At 39.4% G+C, this 20,652-nt stretch overlaps 1 protein-coding gene across 1 annotated transcript in view; it reads right to left on the minus strand.

Moving 5' to 3' along the window:
- The window catches only part of LOC131198440 (transmembrane channel-like protein 2), a 286,411-nt gene that overhangs the window by 56,385 nt on the left and 209,374 nt on the right, over positions 1–20,652 (minus strand). Inside the window, exons 7-12 of the mRNA XM_058183084.1 lie at positions 18,921–19,002; positions 15,698–15,804; positions 9,485–9,583; positions 2,638–2,783; positions 1,765–1,912; positions 1–17 (exon numbers count right to left, since the gene is read on the minus strand). The exon at positions 1–17 is cut by the window's left edge and continues 172 nt beyond it. Coding sequence (XP_058039067.1) covers positions 1–17; positions 1,765–1,912; positions 2,638–2,783; positions 9,485–9,583; positions 15,698–15,804; positions 18,921–19,002 — 599 coding nt within the window. The remainder of the gene's footprint in view (positions 18–1,764; positions 1,913–2,637; positions 2,784–9,484; positions 9,584–15,697; positions 15,805–18,920; positions 19,003–20,652) is intronic.

Here is a 20,652-nt window from a genome sequence, read left to right on the forward strand (position 1 = left end):
TCATCCACAATTGACTCCTTAATAGATGTAAGAAACAATGGGAATACTTATGCAGAATGTAACCTATGCAAATGTTACAGAAAGCAATTTGCATTTTATTCAGACTTACAAATGTTCAGGATGTGCATGTAGGATTGCAGCCCATTGTATATGAAAAAACACACATTCATTTGCAATGTAAATACAGTTGTGATTTTTCAACAAAGGATGCTCTATTTCATAATATATATTGTATTATGTATCAACTGGATGATAATATTTTTTATAATCATTTAAATGCTTTTTTATAATCAGCTATAAATAGCTAGCTTTTATAATCTATGGCTGCTTTCAATCTTATAATGCAGATGAATATAGTGATATAAAAAAACTGAGTTTGATTGATTTGATTACAAACGAACAAAAGAAGGTGAAGATTGCTGGATCTTGTATCTACTTATATGTATGTTTCTCGTTAAGAAAAGAGATGAGGATGAAACTTGTGCAACTGCTTCCTCCTAAGATCCACATTACTCAATTTCTAGGTTTTCTTGATTTTTCAAGAATGTTATTCCATAGGAAAGGAGCTCCCACTGATAAGGCATGATTCCATGATCCAACAAGATAGGTAAAGGTAAAGGTTCCCCTCGCACTTACGTGCTAGTCGTTGCCGACTCTAGGGGGCAGTGCTCATCTCCATTTCAAAGCCGAAGAGCCAGCGCTGTCCGAAGACGTCTCCGTGGTCATGTGGCTGGCATGACTCAAAGCCAAAGATGCACGGAACGCTGTTACCTTCCCACCAAAGTGGTCTCTATTTTTTCTACTTGCATAAGTATATACTTCCCACCAAAGGTAGTCCCTATTTTTTCTACTTGCATAAGTATATACTTATATACTTATATAAGTATAAAATTATTGCATACTTGCATACTTCCAACAAGATAACACTGTTTAATAGAAGGAACCTGGGTAAGACCCTCTCTACTAAATTTGATTGAGTGAGCAGAAACAATAAGGGAAAGATGGTGCTATAAATAGCCTGGCTCTATGACATGGATGGCTTTATAGATAATGACCAGCATGTTGAATCACACCCACAAGTCTTACTAGAGTCAGTGCAGCAGTGGTGTTACATAGGCATAACAAGAAATACCAAAAAATGCTGATGCTGTAGCATTCTGGACCAGCTATAGCTCCTGTTTGCTCTTTAATAGCAGTAAAGAGAACATGACAATAATCCAAACTGCATGACTGAGTTACCACCTGGCATTGGAATGAGTGCAATTAGTGCACAAGACAAATAAATGCAAATCAAAGCGGCTATCTGTGCTTTGAGCAAGAGCTGAGAAGGTCCAGGAAGATCTCCAAATTGCACACTAACTCTGACTGAAAGTGCATCTCCATGCAAAGTTAAAAATTAAAAAATCCTGTAATTAGCTTTAAAACCTACAGCAATTCCACTATCATATATTTTAAAAGTTTATGTTTGATGAGACTATTGAATTGAAAAATTATAAACCTGTATTTTAAAAAAGCAAGCAACATGAGTTGCTTCTAATGTGTCATATGTGACCTCAATATTGACTATGCAGAGCAACGATACTATCAACGAAACCTTCTAATGAAGATACTGATCACACAAGTAGTTAAAGTGTTAAGAAAAAACTGTATATCTTCTGATAAATGCTGGATTCAGTTGTTGTGTACAATATGTATATTTTCTTCTTTGACATTTTGCCAAAGTTGCAATGTGACAGAGGTGTTTGCATTTTGTCTGGAGGGTACCTTGAAGCTAGTTGTGATGGATGCAAACTTGTTATCTGCTGTCTCTGGATTGCCTATAAGGTAGTCCCAGCTTGTGAACATTTTCCAGCTAAAAATGAAGTTCTCATCATCTCCATCCCCTGTGTCTTCATGGGCATTCCGGGCCATCCTGCAAGTGGAATAGTATGTAGCCTTTTTAGCCACTAGATGTCTCTCTCTTATGCACAGATTTTTTGCAGCAATTTCTGTGCTTTCTCTGCTGCTTTAGGCTGCTTCTGAATGTGAAAATTACCTTTTAAAAATACCACTATTAATATTCCATAAATTAGCTTTAAAATCTTTATCACTAATTAAGGACACACTGAATAAATAAATGAATGAATGAATGAACAAACAAATGTTTCACTTATGCTATGGCATATCTTTGAATAACTGCCACATTAATATACCATGTAATCTCTGATTAAGATGGCATTCTCCAATTTCTTGGATTTTATGATTAAGATAGAATAAGTGGGCAGTTTCAGTTTTGGTGTATCTGACTTGTATCTTCTGGGATAGTGAAATAAAGTTATTGATGCCAAAGCAAGATCAATATCCTGAAGATGTGCATCCAGTGATGGATTAAGGCTCACTGGTGCCCTAAACACTGACAAATCTTGGTGCCCCCTTCCTTTGCACATACTTTACAAATTTTCATTGTTTTTTTTCCTCTCAACTTTGGGGTGCCCCCTTTGGGCCTGGTGCCCTAAGCACGTATTTAGTCTGCTTAATGGTTAATACAACACTGTGTGCATCTTTGCCTGTTTCCTTCTATTCAGTCTGAAAGAGATATGGTTGCTTCAGGGGAAGATTATATAGTGTGGAGCTACACAAAGAACAAATAGAACTTACGATCTTATTACAACCATCAAGCTATAGCCATACACGCCGATGACACCAACCATGAAATATGCCATTGGTAGCCTGTATTTTAACCAACCAATTGTCCTTTGATTGTTGTAGTAGCCATAGAAAATAGCTGAATATTTAATATAGCCCTGGAAAGAGGAAAGGAATATATCAGAAGTCCACTGATATAGATTTAAAATCTAAGCTTATTCCATTATGAGTGGCTGATTGGAGACCAACTGGATTCATTCTAAAATTCTGATTATTGAAGTCTGTCTAGTATGCTCTACATAAATATCAGTTTTAGCATAATCTTCAATGTATATATTTAAAAGGGCTGCGGTGTGGCTCAGGCTGTAAGAAGCCTGTTATTAAACACAGCTGCCTGCAATTACTGCAGGTTCTAGTCCCACTAGGCCCCAGGTTGACTCAGCCTTCCATCCTTTATAAGGTAGGTAAAATGAGGACCCAGATTATTGGGGGGGCAATAAGTTGACTTTGTATATAAATATACAAATAGAATGAGACTATTGTCTTACACAATGTAAGCCGCCCTGAGTCTTCGGAGAAGGGCGGGATATAAATGTAAAAAAAATATATCTTTGAATTCAATCATTTACTTTTTAGTATTTGGATTTGGCAGCTAGATTTAGCAAAGGTATTCGAGACTATTTTAAAAGCAACTGTTGTGGTCCATCAGCAGCCTACGGTGTTGGCAACGGAGTCAGACAGCAATGAGGCTGAGGTGAGTCCAGGGCCATCAGAAAGTGAGGTGCGGACTCCAGAGCCTCCAGAGCCTGATAATAGTGAGGAAGACGAACTGGAGGAGCTTGTTCCTAATGCATGCATGAGAAGAGCTGCCAAAAGGCAAGAGCAGCTCCAGGAGAGGACAACTCAGGAGTAGGGCCAAGGCAGTGGTGGGATTCAGCCAGTTCGCACCACTTCGGAAGAACCGGTTGTTAACTTTCTGAGCAGTTTGGCAAACTGGTTGTTGGAAGAAATCATTAGGGCAGAGAACTGGTTGTAAAATTACTTGAATCCTACCACTGGGCCAAGGGATGATTGGCTCCTCCCATAAGGCTTAATAACAGACCAGCACCGGTGTTTCAGTTTGCCAGAAAACAACGTTGAAGCTGCGTCCTCTGATTCATGTTTTTGTGACTTCTGGACATTTATCAGGAAGGGCCTTTGGCAGTTTGCCTAGTTGGACTTGGGTTTGTGATAACTGAAGAATTTGTGTTTGGGAGGCCTTAGTTTTGCTTTGAGTTGAGCGGCGCTGGGAATGAGGTAATTCCCAGCTGTTCGAATAAAATTTATTTTATCATGGACTGAGTTTGTTGCTACCTACTTGGGTCTGGGTCACAACAGCAACTTTCAAACAATCAGCAGGTATTAGATGTCAGTTAACATCTTTTCAAAGTAATAGTTTCCTCAAATTATGTTACCTTAGCTGTGTCATGAGAGCACTGTTTATGCTTTTTTAAACACTAGGGGAAGAGCCTGTAAATATACTGTATATACATATACATACATATATATGTAGGTCTTTGGTTATTCGGGTTTTCTCCCACGTAAAATTGGAAGTGTCTTGCCGATGTTTCGACAAAGTCTCATTCGTCATCTTCAGGCTTCAGCTTCGTGCTTCTGGGAGCAATGTATGATTGCAGCTGTTTCTTCCTTTTTAACTGCTAGTGGGGGTTTGAACTGATTGGGTGGGAGCTTGGCTGTGCTCTGATTGGATGGGGTTTTTTTGTGCTCTGATTGGCTGGGGGTGTGTCCTGTTTGGGTGGGGGCTTGGTTGTGCTCAGATTAGTCTGAGTGCACGCATTGAAGAATGAGTGCACGCATTGAAGAACACAAGAACTCAGTCAAAAAAGAGGAACCAACTTCTTCCCTGGTCCAACACCTTAAAGCCACAGGACATGATATTGACTTTAAAAAGACCAGAACTATCGCCAAAACTGAACACTTTAACAATAGAATAATCAGAGAAGCCATCGAGATAGAAAAACGCCCACCCAGCACGAACAAATGAGATGATACCTCCCACCTACCAGTCATTTGGAAACCTGCCCTTATTGACAAATGAGTCCCTAACATGAGGAATGACACCAGACCCACACTCACAAGGTCCACACAGGATGTCACCACCACACATCCACCCAGAAAGCAGACCCAAACCCACACTGATCAGGAAACACGACCAAGGACCAGAAGCCAGACCGCAGCTGCAACATTAGCCATTTCAAACCCCTCCAACCCATACATACAGCAGACAGACACCCACTATGAAGATGTAGCACGACCACAAACACGAAGCCAAACAACAGCAATGCAGCTCACCAGCTCAAATCCCCCTGGAACTCAGACTAATCTGAGCACAACCAAGCCCCCACCCAAACAGGACACACCCCCAGCCAATCAGAGCACAAAAAAACCCCATCCAATCAGAGCACAGCCAAGCTCCCACCCAATCAGTTCAAACCCCCACTAGCAGTTAAAAAGGAAGAAACAGCTGCAATCACACATTGCTCCCAGAAGCACGAAGCTGAAGCCTGAAGATGATGAATGAGACTTTGTCGAAACGTCGGCAAGACACTTCCAATTTTACGTGGGAGAAAACCCGAATAACCAAAGACCTACATACAAACACCAGCGAAAACCTCAGAAAACATATATATATATATATATATATATATATATATATATATATATATATATATATATATATATATATATATATATATATATATATATATACACAGTATACAGTATACAGTATACAGTATACAGTATACTCTAGTGAGTATACTGTATACTCCTACATTCTGTTCTGTGCTTACAATCATTTTAGCGCATTTTTCATAGCAGTGTTTAGATCTGTTCTTTCACTATCATGCTGCAAATGCAAAAATAAAATAAACAATAAGAACATTATAATTTTTCTATCTAAGACTAAGAATTTATTATTATCATTAAATATCCTCATTGGCTTGGTTATCTTGAAATGTCTTACCACTATTTCTCTGGGTTTTCCAGTGCCAGCAAAAAATGAAAATTATAGCCTTCAGAACATTCTTTCAAAATAAATGTCTTCAACTAAAATTAAATCTATATGTCATCTTGTTGTATAACTGATTTACTGGAAAATATTATTTAAGTTGAAGTCTAATTCATCTATGCTACCTGAAGCTGGGCATACTGGGATCAAAATTACTGACAATTCATTTTTTTCATAGTTGAATCTAATCTTAATGATATATATGAAATATATTGTGCCGATCTTCGATGCATTTGCAGATAGGCTAACTTTGTGCACCTGCACAGGTAGTACCATGGGACAGGGATCATTATAAAATGCTAATATATAGTCTATCTGGTATTAGAATTTCTATAAACAATTCTTACGATTGGATTTACACATATGTGTTTATTAGTTATAATAGATTAACAGAATTGGAAGGGATCTTGTAGGTCATCTAGTCCAACTCCCACCCAAACAGGAGACCCTGCATCATTTCTGACAAATGGCAGTCGAATCTCTTCTTGAAAGCCTCCAGTGATAAAGCTCCCACAACTTCCAAGGCAAGCTCTTCCATTGGTTGATTGTTCTCACTGTCAGAAAATTTCTCCTTATTTCTAGGTTGAATCTCTTTTTGATCAGTTTCCATCCATTATTCCTTGTCTGGCCTTCAGGTGCTTTGAAAAATAAGTTGACCACCCCCCTCTTTGGCAGCACCTCAAGTATTGGAACACTTCTATCATGTGTCCCTTGGTCCTTCTCTTCATTAGGCTAGCCATGCCCAGTTCCTGTAACCATTCTTCATATGTTTTAGTCTCCAGTCCCCTAATAATCCTGGTTGCTCTTCTCTGGACTTTTTCTACAGTCTCAACATCTTTTTTATAGTTTGGTGACCAAAACTGGATGCAGTATTCTAGGTGTGGTCTTACTAAGGCTTTATAGAATGGTATTATTACCTCACTTGATCTTGATTATATCCCTTTGTTAATGTAATTTAGGATTGTATTGGCTTTTTTGACTGCCGCCGCACACTGCTGGCTCATATTTATCTGATTGTTCACTAAGACTCCAAGATCCCTCTCACAGTCACTGCTATTAAGCCTGGTTTCACCCAGTTTATATGTATACTTTTGGTTTTTCTTGCCTAAGTATAAGAGTTTACTTTTCTCTACATTGAATTTCATTTTGTTAGATAAGGCCCAGTGTTCAAATCTGTCAAGATCCAGCTGGATCCTTGAGCTTATCATCTAGGGTATTAGCTATTCCAACCAGCTTAGTATCATCCACACATTTGGTAAGTTCCCCTTCTATTCCCTCATCTAAATCGTTTATGAAGCTATTGAAGAGTACTGGGCCTAAAATGGAACTTTGTAGTACCCCACTACTTCCCTCCACGTAGACGTAGACCCATTAAGGACTATTCCTTAAGTATGCTTTGTCATTCAGTTACAAATCCATGTCATGGTGATGCTATCCAGCCCATTTTTTTCTAGCTTGCCAAGAAGTAGGTTGTGATCTACTTTGTTGAATGCCTTGCTAAAGTCTAAGTATAGTATGTCCACAGTATTTTGCTCATCTACTAATTTAGTCACTATGTTGGAGAATGAAATAAGATTGGTTTGGCATGATCTCTTTTTAATGAACCTATGCTGACTGCTAGTTATTACTTTACTCATTTCTAGATATTTGCAGATCTGATTTTTTAAATTATCTTTTTTAGTATCTTCCTGGGTATTGATGTTAGGCTGATTGGTCTGTAGTTTCCTGAGTCTGTTTTTCCCTGCCCCTTTATTTTGAAGATGAGAACCATATCAGCTCTTTTCCAGTCCTCTGGTAGTTCCCCTGTGCTCCAGGATTTTTGAAAGAGATGACATCTGCCAGCTCCTTTAGAACTCTGGGATGTGATCTGTCAGGTCCTGGTGATTTGTATTCATCAAGATCCAACAGATGTTCTCTTACTATTTTTTTTGTTTATTTTAACATTTATTTCTAGTCTGTCTTTTAAAGTTATGTTTTTGGTAGGTTGGGATATAGTTTCTTTTTGCGTGAACACCTAGAAGCAAATCAAGTAATAACCAAATGCCAACATGGATTTGTCAAAAACAGATCATGCCAGACTAATCTTATTGCATTCTTTGACAAAGTGACAAAACTAATGGACCAGAATAATGCTGTCAATATAATTTACTTGGACTTCAGTAAGGCATTTGACAAAGTAGACCATGACCTATTACTTAATAAAATAGAAAAATGTGGGTTAGAGAGCATCAGCACCAGATGGATTCATAACTAGCTAACCAACCACACTCAATGTGTAGTCCTCAATGGAACTGCATCTACATGGAGAGAGGTATGCAGTAGGGTACCCCAAGGCTCTGTTTTAGGCCCAGTACTCTTCAACATATTCATCAATGATTTGGATGAGGGAATAGATGAGGAACTCATCAAATTTGCAGACAAACCAAGCTAGCAGGAATAGTCAATACTCCGGAAGATAGGCTTAAGATACAGAAGGATCTTGACAGACTTGAACATTGGGTGCTATCTAACAAAATGAAATTTGATGGTGAAAAAAGTAAGGTTCTATATTTAGGCATGAGAAACAAAATGCACAACTACAGCATATGTGGTACCTTGATCAATAGTGTGGACTATGAGAGGGATCTTGGAGTTCTAGTGGACAAAAATGAGCTAGCAGTGTGCTGCAGCTGTCAAAAAAGCCAACACAGTTCTGGGCTGCATAAACAGAAGGATAGAATCAAGATCACATGAAATGTTAATACCACTTTATAATGTCTTGATAAGGCCACACTTGGAATACTGCATCCAATTTTGGTTGCCACGATGTAAAAAAGATGTTGAGACTCTAGAAAGAGTGCAGAGAAGAGCAACAAAGATGATTAGGGGACTTGAGGATAAACATATAAAGAATGGTTGCTGGAACTGGATATGTCTAGTGTTATGAATTCCTGAATTCGTTTTTGCAGTTTTAACTCCCTCTATCACTTCTTCTCTGTTTATAATAATTGAGTCCAGTATGGTTGTCCCTCTAGTTCCCTCCTCTGCCTTTTGGACAACAAAGTTGTCAACTAGGTTGATAAAGAACCTATTTGATTTCTCACTTAATGCAGAATTAGTCTTCCAACTGATGTCAGGATAATTGAAATCCTCCATTACTATTGTTTCCTACATATATTTGTTAGTTGGTTAGCAAAAAGGACATTATTATTTTTTCTTGATTGGATGGCCTATAGTATACACCTAAGGCCATGTCATTCTTTTTTTCTTTTATATTGATCTACCGTGTTTTCCCGAAAATAAGACCCTGTCTTATATTTTTTTGAACCCTGAAATCAGCGATTGGCCTTATTGCCATGTGCTCAAAAGCCCGATTGGGCTTATTATCAGGGGATGTCTTATTTTGGGGAAAACAGGATATATGCATTCTAGGAGGTCTTTGGTTTCTATAGTCACTGAATCTTGTATCTCAGTGCTCTATATATTGCTCCACATCAAACAAATTCCAAATCACATAATCCAAATTCAGAATGTAATATGTGTGTTATTCATACATAATCTGCTCTTCCATTCCCAAACAATATTCCCCTAACAAAGGAGAATGAAAACTGAACCAAGCTTTATGTCATTGTACATTTCTATGATATTTATACATATATAGTTCATTTAAATAAATATATTTTGTAACAATATTGTGTCATGTAACATTTCATTTGTTATGCTTAAATTTAATCTTTTTTGCTTAGCCCATTCCCTTAGTCATAAAAGACTGAGGAACTACAATTAAACAAAAATGCAAGAAGTACCTACCTCAAAATCCCAAAGAACAGAGAAATCCATAGCAGTGGGTTGTTCAGCCCTGGGTACAATTTTTCTAGGTATACTTCCATATGGCATACCCATTAACATCTATAACAAAATTATTTTTAATGCTTTGTGAAGTGCTAAAAATTTCTCACCTATTAATAACAATAAAATTCTACTTCAGTTTATCAGCAGATAAGGACACAGAAATGGTACAAAAGATTGGAAAATACAAATTTCTATTCCAATATCAAAAAGGAAATATACTAAATAATGGTTAATCATATAATTGCACATACATTGCATGCAGATAAGAGTTTGTAATACAGGCTTCAACTGTCACATGTACAAGATGGATTCAGAAGAAGCAGAGGTATCTGAGATCATACTATTAACCAGCTGATAATGGAAAACTTAGGAGTTGTAAAATAAAAGTTAAAATAAGCAAAAAAAAGAATACTAGGAGACCACCTGTCTGATCTTGATGAACACAAATCACCAGGACCTGACGGATTACATCCCAGAGTTCTAAAGGAGCTGGCAGAGATCATCTCAGAACCATTGCACCACATCTTTAAAAAATACTGGAGCACCACGGAACTACCAGAGGACTGGAAAAGAGCTGATGTAGTTCCCATCTTCAAAAAAGGAAAAAAAAACTGATCTAGGAAACCACAGACCAATCAGCCTAACATCAATACCTGGGAAGATACTGGAAAAGTTAATAAAAAAACCAGATCTGCCAATATCTAGAAACAAGTAAAGCAATAACTAGCAATCAGCATGGGTTTGTTAAAAACAGATCATACTGAACTAGGATGTCCGGCAGACCATGGGTCGTAAACAGTCTTTTCAGTGCCCTTATGGTGGCTTCCATTGTGCTGGTGGGCATGATGATGACTTCCAGCCACTTGGAGTCAGCGTCCACCACTATCAAGAATGTTTGTCCCCCCATGGGTCTGGCAAAGTCTATGTGTACCTTGACCAGGGTCCCTTGGGTGCCTCCCACTCCCTGGGGGTCATTCAGGGTGGGTGCTGATCACGTTTCCTTGCAGGGCATGCATGTCGCCACCCACTCTGTAATGTCCCAGTCCACACTGGGCTACCAGATGTAGCTCCGTGCCAGTGCTTTCATGAGCATGATGCCCGGGTGCCCGGTGTGTAATGTTTCTAATACCTGTTTCCTTAAGCTCTGGGGAACTACCACTCTCTCTCCCCATAGCAGGCACCCCTTCAAGGTGGACAGTTCTAGCTGTCTATTTTCAAAGTTTGTAAATTCGTCTCCTGCTTTTCCTTGTTGCCACCCCCTCAACATCCAGTTCAAGACTTTGGATAATACCTTGTCTTTTTTGGTTGTTCCGCGATCTCCATGGATGTGATGGGGCTGGTCTCATCCGTGTCAATCAGCAAGACATTGGTGGTGGGCACAGAGTCTTGTACAAATTCCGGTGTAGGGCTTTGGCTGAGGGCATCTGCGTTGGTGATGCTTTTACCTGGGCAGTGTATGAGCTTGTAGTTGTATCCCGTTAAGAATATGGACCATCTAGTCAGTCTGAGGGACATAAACGTTGGAGCTTTGCTGGTCTCCTGTGATGAGGCCCAGGAGTGTTTTGTGGTCAGTGATGAGTTCAAATCTCTGGCTGTACAGATATTCGTGAAAGCGCTTTATTCCCGCAATGGCAGCTAAGGCTTCCTTATCTGTTGGGGATAGTGTCTTTGAGTAAAAAGCTATGGGAGCCTCTGATCCATCTGGGAGTCTGTGGCTTAGGACGGTTCCAACTCCGAAGGGGGAAGCGTCGCAGGTGAGCAATAGGGGAAGGATTTCGGTGAGGACACTGTTGGATGATAGGAGGTCTTTCACTGTGATGAAGATGTCATTCTCCTTCTGTCACCAAGTCCATGCTGCCGTCTTTCCCAGGAGTTGATGGAGTGGCTCAGCTAGCCTTTTGTTTCAAAAAGATGCCATAAAAGTTCAGTAATCCCAAAAAGGCTTGCAATTCTGCTTTATTCCTGGGGGTTAGGGCTTCTTTGATGGTTTTTATTTTGGAATTGGTGGGATGGATTCCCGACCCATTGATGAGGTACCCCAGGAATTCCACTTGCGTGACCCCGATTTTACATTTTTCCTTTTTTACATTGAGGCCTCTCTTTTGGAACCTTTCCAGCATTTCTCTTAATCTGGCCATTAGTTGTTGACTCTCCTGATATGAGGATATCATCAAAGTAAGGGATGACCCCTGGAATGCCCTGAAGCAGTCTGTCCATCATGCTTTGGAATAACCCCGGGGCCATGCTCACTCTGAATTGCAGCTATTTGTGTTTGAATACCCCCTGATGGGTTATGATTATCTGGGCCTCTGCAGTGGTCTCATCCACCAGAAACTGCTGGTAGGCCTGTGCCAGGTCCAGTTTAGCGAATACCTAAAGAATGCAGCAGATGCTGTACTACTGGCACCGGATATGCATATTGCTGAAGGGCCTTATTAATTGTGCACTTATAGTCCACAAACACTCTGATTGACCCATCCGGCTTCATTGGGGTGACTATTGAGGTCTCCCACATGGCATGGTCAATTGGCTCTAAGACCCTCTGAACAATTAGCCTGTCTAATTATTCATCAACCTTGGGCCGCAGAGCAAATGGAACCCTGCAAGGCTTGAGTCTTATTGAGGTAACTTGGGGGTCCAGGTTAAATGATATTTACCCGGGCTTCCATCAAACACATCACCAAATTTGGCCAGCAATTGGTCCAGTTTGGTCCCCCAGATCTGGTGCAATCCCGTGATGCCTAACCCCAGTGGTTTGAACCACTCGATGCCTAGCAAAGTGGGGCAATTGCTGGAGATGACCATTATGGATAGATGGCCCTTGAATTCTTTAAACTGGACTCCAACCTCCGTTTTGCCCAGTACACTGATAGGGTTGCCTTGGTAATTATTCAGTCAGATTTTCTGTGGTGTGCCTTTTGGAGATTTTTAGGTTTAGGTTTTCCATGAGGCAATGGTGAAGAACGACCCCATTTCTAGTTTCATTTCCCTCAATAGTGATGGTTATGTGGAATCTGTCCCCGTTGCAGGCATTGGTGTATTTCTCGGTGGTCTGGTTAGGAGTCCTCTAATCATCAGTTTTGCTGGAGCCCCTACCTGGCCAGTTCCTGCCTTTTGGGGGCTGATGGCGGTCTGCTGGAGGGCGGGATGGGTTGGGTGCCTGGCAAGCCTCGGCGATGTGGCCTTTCTGCTGGCAGTGGTGGCAAATAGCCTCTTTAAAATGGACTTGGGTGGAATCCCATGCATCCCAAGCAATGGGGTTGTTGGAGTCACTGTCTCTGTGGCTTCCCTGTTTATCTGGGTGCACGCGATGTACGACATCATCTTCTAACCCCTCGTCCTCTTCCTCCAAGACTTGTAACATGACTTCAGGCTCTCGGTAGCTCCGGTGAACTCCACTGGCTCTCTTGATGACTGCGGCTGAGGTGTCTGAGGTTTTGGCCGCTCTTGCTTCCTCAACAGTGTCCTTGAATGATAACCCTCATTTCACCAGCAATTTCTTTTGAAGGGTTAGGTCTCTCATTCCCAGGATGAAGGCAGTCTTTCATCATTTCTTCTGGGTTTATGAACTCGCACTTTGATGTGATTTCTCGTAGTTCTGCCATGAACTCATTGATCATTTCTCCCTCTCGTTGGCACTGCTGGTAAAACCTGTGCCTACTGACCATGGGGGTCGCGGCTGGAGTGTAGTGGTCCCACAATGTGCTCTGCAGTGTTTTCCATGAGACGGATTCGATGTCGGTGGGGGAGACTAGGGTCTGCACCATCTTATAGAGCTTCAAACCACAGTAGGTCAGGAAGATGGCTCGTTTGTGGTCATCCGGTAGATCTTGGTAGTTGTTTGCTTGCAGGAACATCCTGAAATGGCTCACGTATGTGTGTCAGGAAGATGGCTCGTTTGTGGTCATCCGGTAGATCTTGGTAGTTGTTTGCTTGCAGGAACATCCTGAAATGGCTCACGTATGTGTGCCATTCTTCCATCTGGGGATCATAGGTTGCCAGGGCTGGCAAGGTCTGGCCAACCATAGTTAGGTTGGCCAATGGAGGTTCTCTGAGAGCGAAGATGGCCACAGCTGCGAAGTTGGCCATGAGGTGATGGTCAGTTCCTCTGTCCTTCCTATTATCCCATCCTCATCGCCAGTGTTAGATAGAGGCAAGGAAGAGACAACAGGAACTTTCAGCTCTTTATTCACTCAGCAAACCAAATACGAACAGCTCGGCAGCAACCGAGCCTCACTCTTTATAGAGCTCCGGCATGCAAGCCGGCCACTGACAGCACTTTAAATTTCCTGCCACTGAATCAATCAATCAGCGGCAGCTATCAAAATTGCTCACATACATCCATATGTAACACCCTAAGTCATCAAGAATTAGATGATATACAAATTGAATAACATGATAAAATAAACAATTACTTGGTTGTAGAACAATTGAGAAGACCATGACTTATATCCCTAGAAATTCTGAAAATCCTTTCTGTTTTAAGGACATTTCTCAATAATCAATGATATATGGATAATTAACCATATAAAAATAAAATAATGCTTACAGACATTAAAAAAAGAAGTAATAATTGCCAGGTAGAATTGATCTGAAGCATAACAGTAGCAAAAGTGCTGATGCTAATATTTACAAAAAATCTGTTATCAGAAGTATAATAAATGATCTAATGGGAGAAAAACTAGGAGGAACATCAGTTGAAGATTAAATATTTTAAATAAATAGAATTCTTTCCCACCTATTAGAACAGATATGATAATAGGACTTTTTTTCCATCTTTTTTTCCCCTTTACAGCATACTTTCATTATGGATTGTTATACTGATATATTTTCTTGCATGGTTTTTATCAGTCCTGTTTTTCATTTTTGAAAATAAAATATTGATAGTAATAATGTTCACAAATATGTAACAGGTTTAAACTGTTCCAACTTCACCTTACATAACATATTGTATAAGCAGAAATGTGGATTTGTACCATAATTATTGTAGCAATGTATTTGCATACAGGTATCTGTGTGAGAAAATGTATGTAAGAACTGAAAAGAAACAAACAGGCAAATGATAACCACAGGATGACAAGAGGAGCTCAGTATGATGCATGTGTATATGTATGTATGCTCCATTAAAAATAGCTGAGCCATGTTGAAAAGAAAGAATGCTAAAGATTTTTAACATGTTCAGCAAAAAGAAGAAACACAATGAAATGTATATTCCTTCCAGTTTTGAACAGTTAATGCACCCAAGATCTAACCATCAGAAGGTTCACTGAACCAAGACATTCAACTAAATGTCTAAAAGTCACTGTTGAGCCTAATTTGCATTCAAGTGGTGTAGCTTGGCTCACAAAAGATAATTCATGAAAAAAAATGCAGAAAAACCTACTCTCTCATGTAAAAATGTTGATTATATTAGCTAGTTAAGTCATTAAATATTTACAAGAAACAAGCCAAGCTCAGCGAACACTAGAACCCAATAAAGACAGGAAATTGTTGCCTGTAGCATATCAACCTTAAATAATGTAATTGGTGGCAAGTGCTAATGTATATATTTTATTTATAGCTGAGAAATGGAATCCAAAACTTAGCTTTTAGGTTTAATTTGCACATACATTGGCATCATACACACTTATTTAAATAGGAATAAGATAGCAGATATGGTAATGACTGCCATGCCTGATGGTATTTGGAGAAAAAAAGGTAATGATATTCTAGATCACCTTTCACAATCTGATATCCTCTACATATCTTAACTTCAGTCGTTACATTGCCCAGACCTCATGGGACTTCAGGAGAACTCTTTTAAAAGACAGTAGCATGATGCTGTTCTCGTTCAATATGCCCAATTTCATGTTATATGCCAGTTATGGCTACCCTTTTCCGGATTGAGTGTGCAAAGCGCTCTCCCATCCCCAAAATGTAATGCGTGTGCAGTGCCCATGCATATGCCCCACCCCCATGCATGCATACGTGCCCCTTGAACACCCCTACCCTACACATGAGCGGCAGAGACCCAAGGACCAGCTGGCTGGCGGGAAGTGCGTGCGCATACATGGCAGAGCTGAACTGGGGTGATAATTTAGGTGTAAAATTAAAGTTGCATGGAATGATAAATGTATTACCCTATTTATACTGTAGTTAACTACACTTCTCAGATTAACTATTTATACTTACCTCTGGAATTATAACTAGCCCAAATATTAAGCCAAACAGAACCAGGTTTAGGCCATACATCCATCGCAGAAATATGAAATAAGATGCCACTGAAGAACCAAAATGACCTTAAAAAATAAATAAGCTTTACATTAAAAAAGTTCTTGAAATTGAATTGTCCAGGGAACAGGATGGATTTGTAATGGACTATCAATTTAAATATGAGTGTCTACTGTATGCATTCAGTTCTTTCTCCAAAATTATTTTGGAGGAGGAGGAAGAAGCAAATGTCTGAAACTGAAACTGATTCAATCAGATTTATAATTTCCTTCAGATTAGTTTACATTTTCCACTGCCTCAAACAGTGTTTGTCAACGTTTATATGTCCCTGCTTCATCCAATCTAAAATATCTAGGGGGTCTCATTTGACAGTAGGACTATTTTTTTTAATTTCATTTTGTCACAACAGTATACACAAACATTGTCATAAATAAAACAACATATCTAGAAGGATATATATATATATATATATATATATATATATATATATATATATATATATATATATATATATATATATATATATTCTTCTAGATATCATTCTGCACGAATGATTGCTCCCAGAAGCACGAAGCTGAAGCCTGAAGATGACGAATGAGACTTCGTCGAAACGTTGCCAAGACATTTCCAATTTTACACGGGAGAAAACCCGAACAACCAAAGACCTACATACAAACACCCGTGAAAACCTCAGAAAACACACACACACACACACACACACACACACACACACACACACACACACATATATGTAAGTAAAAAAATATGCATCAACTATATTAATTTGATATAATGAAGGGAACAATAGGACAGGAACGGTAGGCACTTTTGTGCTCTTATGCATGCTTTATGTCAGCCCTTCGAGGAAGGCCTTGTCAAGAAACATTGACAGTTTGCAAAATTACTGGAACTCTATTTTATTGTTGAAGAGTATCAAAGCACTATTTTGAAAAGATGTCAAATGTCCTCTTATCTCATACAGAATCAAGGCAAGGTTTTTTGAGGTTTTTTCCTCTCATAGTCCTATTTTTCCCACGGCTAAGATGCCATTTACTATGTCTTTGATCTGCTAACAGCTCTTGCATTATTTCACTATTATTATTTGCACCTTTCTTTATAGATCAGTTCCAAAAATATTTCCATTGTGTTTTTTTAAAATGGTTTCTAAGATTGGCATGCTAAGCAAATCTAAGTAATTGCCATAAAGAAATATAATTTGCATTTTTTGCTGGAAGATTTTAATAATTTTCCCTTTCCATCATATATCTTGGGGAAGATTTTTTTTTAAATTGAGTTTTATTGAACGTTAACAATAACAATTCTTATTCAACTCTTGTGCATGACTGTGACCATTTACATATCATCACACTAGTGTTCTCCTATACTCTATATAATTTTACTAAATCTACTATCTTTTTTTTTTTTAATTTGAATTTATATCCCGCCCTTCTCCGAAGACTCAGGGCGGCTTACATTGTGTAAGGCAATAGTCTCATCCTATTTGTATATTTATATACAAAGTCAACTTATTGCCCCCCCCAACAATCTGGGTCCTCATTTTACCTACCTTATAAAGGATGGAAGGCTGAGTCAACCTTGGGCCTGGTGGGACTCGAGCCTGCAATAATTGTAATTGCAGGCAGCTGGGTGTTAATAACAGGCTGCATTAGCAGCCTGAGCCACTTCCCAGCCCTGTTATTTCCCCCTCTTTTTTATTTGCAATCCAATTATACAATTTCTCCCATGTTACATAAAAATCTGAATCCACCAGTCCTTTCAATTCAAGTGTCATTTTGTCCATCTCGGCGCAATCCAGTACTTTTCTAATTATTAAATCTTCAGAGAAACAGTTCTGGTGTATATTCTATCTGGAAGTCTGTTACTTCCTGTATCCAACTGTGTATTTTCATCCAATATTTTTTTGTTTCGGAGCTATTCCACCATGTATGAAAGAAGGTACCTTGCTTTTGTCCACATTTCCAACAATTGAGGTTTAAATTTGGATATATTTTTGCCAATCTAGAAGGTAACAAGTACCACCGGTAAAACATTTTATATTGATTTTCTTTGTATTTTGCTGATCTGGTTAGTTTATAATTTTTGTTCCAAATTATTTCCCAATCCTCTAATTCAATATTATGCCCAATATTTCTAGCCCAGGCTATCATAGCTCCTTTTACTATGTCTTCAGTTCTGTTGAATTCTAGTAAATAATTATAAATTTTGGTTATTAGTTTTTCATACGGGCCAATCAATATTTTGTCTAATTGTTTTGGTAGAATTTCAATACCATATTCACCGTTATCTTTTATATATCTTGATTTTAATTGTAAATAAGGTCACCAATTTATATTTATTCCCTGTTTTTCCAATTCTAGATACCCCTGGTTATCTAGAATTTCGCTCTATTTTGCCATTTTACTTAGGATTTTGGGGAAGATATATTCCCCAAATATATCTTAGGCTTTCAGCAATGTATCATAATAGGGCTGAGGAATTCTTCAAGGAATACTCTGTAATATGTAGGAGTGTGTATACATGAATGAAATCAGCAAACATTTTGGGGATGTAAAAATATCAGTGGGCAACTCAAGAAGGTTTTCCCCAAACAATAAGAGAGAGACTAGACTGCTTAAAAAAACCTAAAATTAAGTGCTATAATTTACAGGCTTACGAAAGTTCCCATGATGGCTCCAATTGTATGGATAGGCAAGGAAATAAGTACTTATTTACATCAGTTTGTCTATTCCATCTGATGAATTGAACTGCAGTTTATGATAGTGTAAGTGATTTAATAGAATTTATTAGTTGGAAAAAGTGATTTTTTAAAAAAGAGTTGAGGGAATTCTGCAGATACCATAGTGAAATGACAACATACTCATAATGAAAAAACAGGTTATTTGTATGAAGGTATTCATTATTTTGCAACTCAGTTTCTAGGTGAATATTACCATTTTCCTTCCTTGTAGCATGAGAAGTCAAGGCTGAACACAAAGATAAAGATGATACTAATGCCAATGATGGTGATGACTACATTTAATGTAATAAAATATTTTAGTTGAATACTGATTTGTGAATAATATTGAAAACAATTTATACATTTTGTGAAGGAGGACAGGTCTTTTTATAATGAGTTGAGAATAATATTCAGACATGTAGGTTAAGTGGATAAATGTTAACTTACTTTCAACTTCTTTTATCTTCATTTCCCAAGGTATACATTGTGTCTTAAAATTATCAAAATCTCTCTTAAATTTGACCCATTTCTGAAAAGAAACAAAGCAAAACAAAACTTTTATTCAAGGCTAAAGTAAAAAAACACTTGGGGAATATTTTAGAGTTTAAATGCTAGTGGCTTGAAAATTGAAGATGTGCTGGGCTTATAAATCTGGGCTTAAAAATAAATAAATAAAGCATTTCAATTAAACCTGATCCCTCTGATTGGTCAAAAGGAAATGTTTTCTGTTTGTTTTTCCAAGAATACCATTTAAATGTTAATGTGACAGTTGCACAGCTTACGGAGAATGATAGTTCAGTAGTTATTCAAGATTTTGTTATTTATCTGAACCCACACAGGGGAGAGCTTCTTTAAGAATTGTACAACTCAAATAAAGGGGAAAGGTGTTGTTAATTGGCATCTTGCATTGTCAAAACAGAAAACAACAATTTGCTATGTTATTCTAGGCAGCAAAACCTTCTGTTATGACCCAGGATCACCTAGCTAAGCAATTTAGTTTATACAGCTTGGAGATGGAAAATATGCATACAAAAGGTGATATGGTCAAAATACTCAGTTGTTTAATAATTATGCACATGGTGTAGTGATAGCAAGAAGAATAGGCAGGATCTGAAATTCCCACTCAAAACTGTTAGGTTAAAAGCAGGGGTGAAATGCTCCCAGTTTGGACTGGTTCGATTGGGTAGTGATGATGGCTGGTGGTTTGGAGAACCGGTAGCACTAATCTCTGATAGCCCTGTCCCCACCTGCCTGGTCACCCGCTCAACAGGAGTGCCAGGGCTGCCTTGCCCACCACCTCCATGCACTGCGCTTGGAAGGGGTCGCCGCTTTTGTCACTGCTGTTCTCACTACCCTCCCTCCCCACCTGTCTGCAGACAACTGCCTGCCCTCCCAGAGCACTGCTGCACCATCGCCATTTGTTTTCTTCCTGCCATGAAACGAAAGTGAATGGCGATAATGATGCTTCAGGAGGGTAGATGGACATTTTCATTATAGTTGTCAGCTGCAGACATCTGCCTGCCCTCCTGAAGCACCACTGTGGCAAACAAAACAACCCCATTGTGCCGCACTTCCTCCTGCAGCCAAATGTGCCCAAACATGCATGCCCTTTCCTCAAAGGGCTGTGCATGGGGCACTTGGAGAGCAGTCAGCCCAGGGGCAGAAATGATTCCTGTGGACCCCGCTGCTGCTTGAGCAGGTAGGATGATGCTGGGGACTTGGAAGAGAAAAATTGTGAAGTTTTGCACTAAGCGGCTGGCCCTGCAGTGGCGGCTTGAATGGCCCAACTAAAGTTGTGCTTGCCGATGAATGTTGGCACAGGGGTCTCGGCTGCAGTGCTGCTCCAGTCAGCCAGCTCAAGCCCAAGCTGGGCTGGCTGCCCCGTCCCCACCAGTGGCTGGGCAATGCTGCGCATGGGGCATTGAGCAGCTTTCGGGCACGTGGCTCTTTGCCGCTGGCCAGCCTGGTGAGGAAACGCACAGCCTCGGCTTTGCACTCAAGAAGCGAGGGGGGAGTGGTGTGACAGTGGCTTCCATGCTCAGCCTCGACAAGCTATGCATCCATGATGCCCGCACCAGCATCCTAAGAGAAGCAGAGAAGATCATTGCTTGCAAGCAGACAAGCAGAGGTAGCAAGCATACACCATGCCATGAGAAAAATGAGAGGACCTGTTGTCCCG

The sequence above is a fragment of the Ahaetulla prasina genome, chromosome 4 (genome assembly GCF_028640845.1).
Source record: "Ahaetulla prasina isolate Xishuangbanna chromosome 4, ASM2864084v1, whole genome shotgun sequence".
Taxonomy (NCBI): domain Eukaryota; kingdom Metazoa; phylum Chordata; class Lepidosauria; order Squamata; family Colubridae; genus Ahaetulla; species Ahaetulla prasina.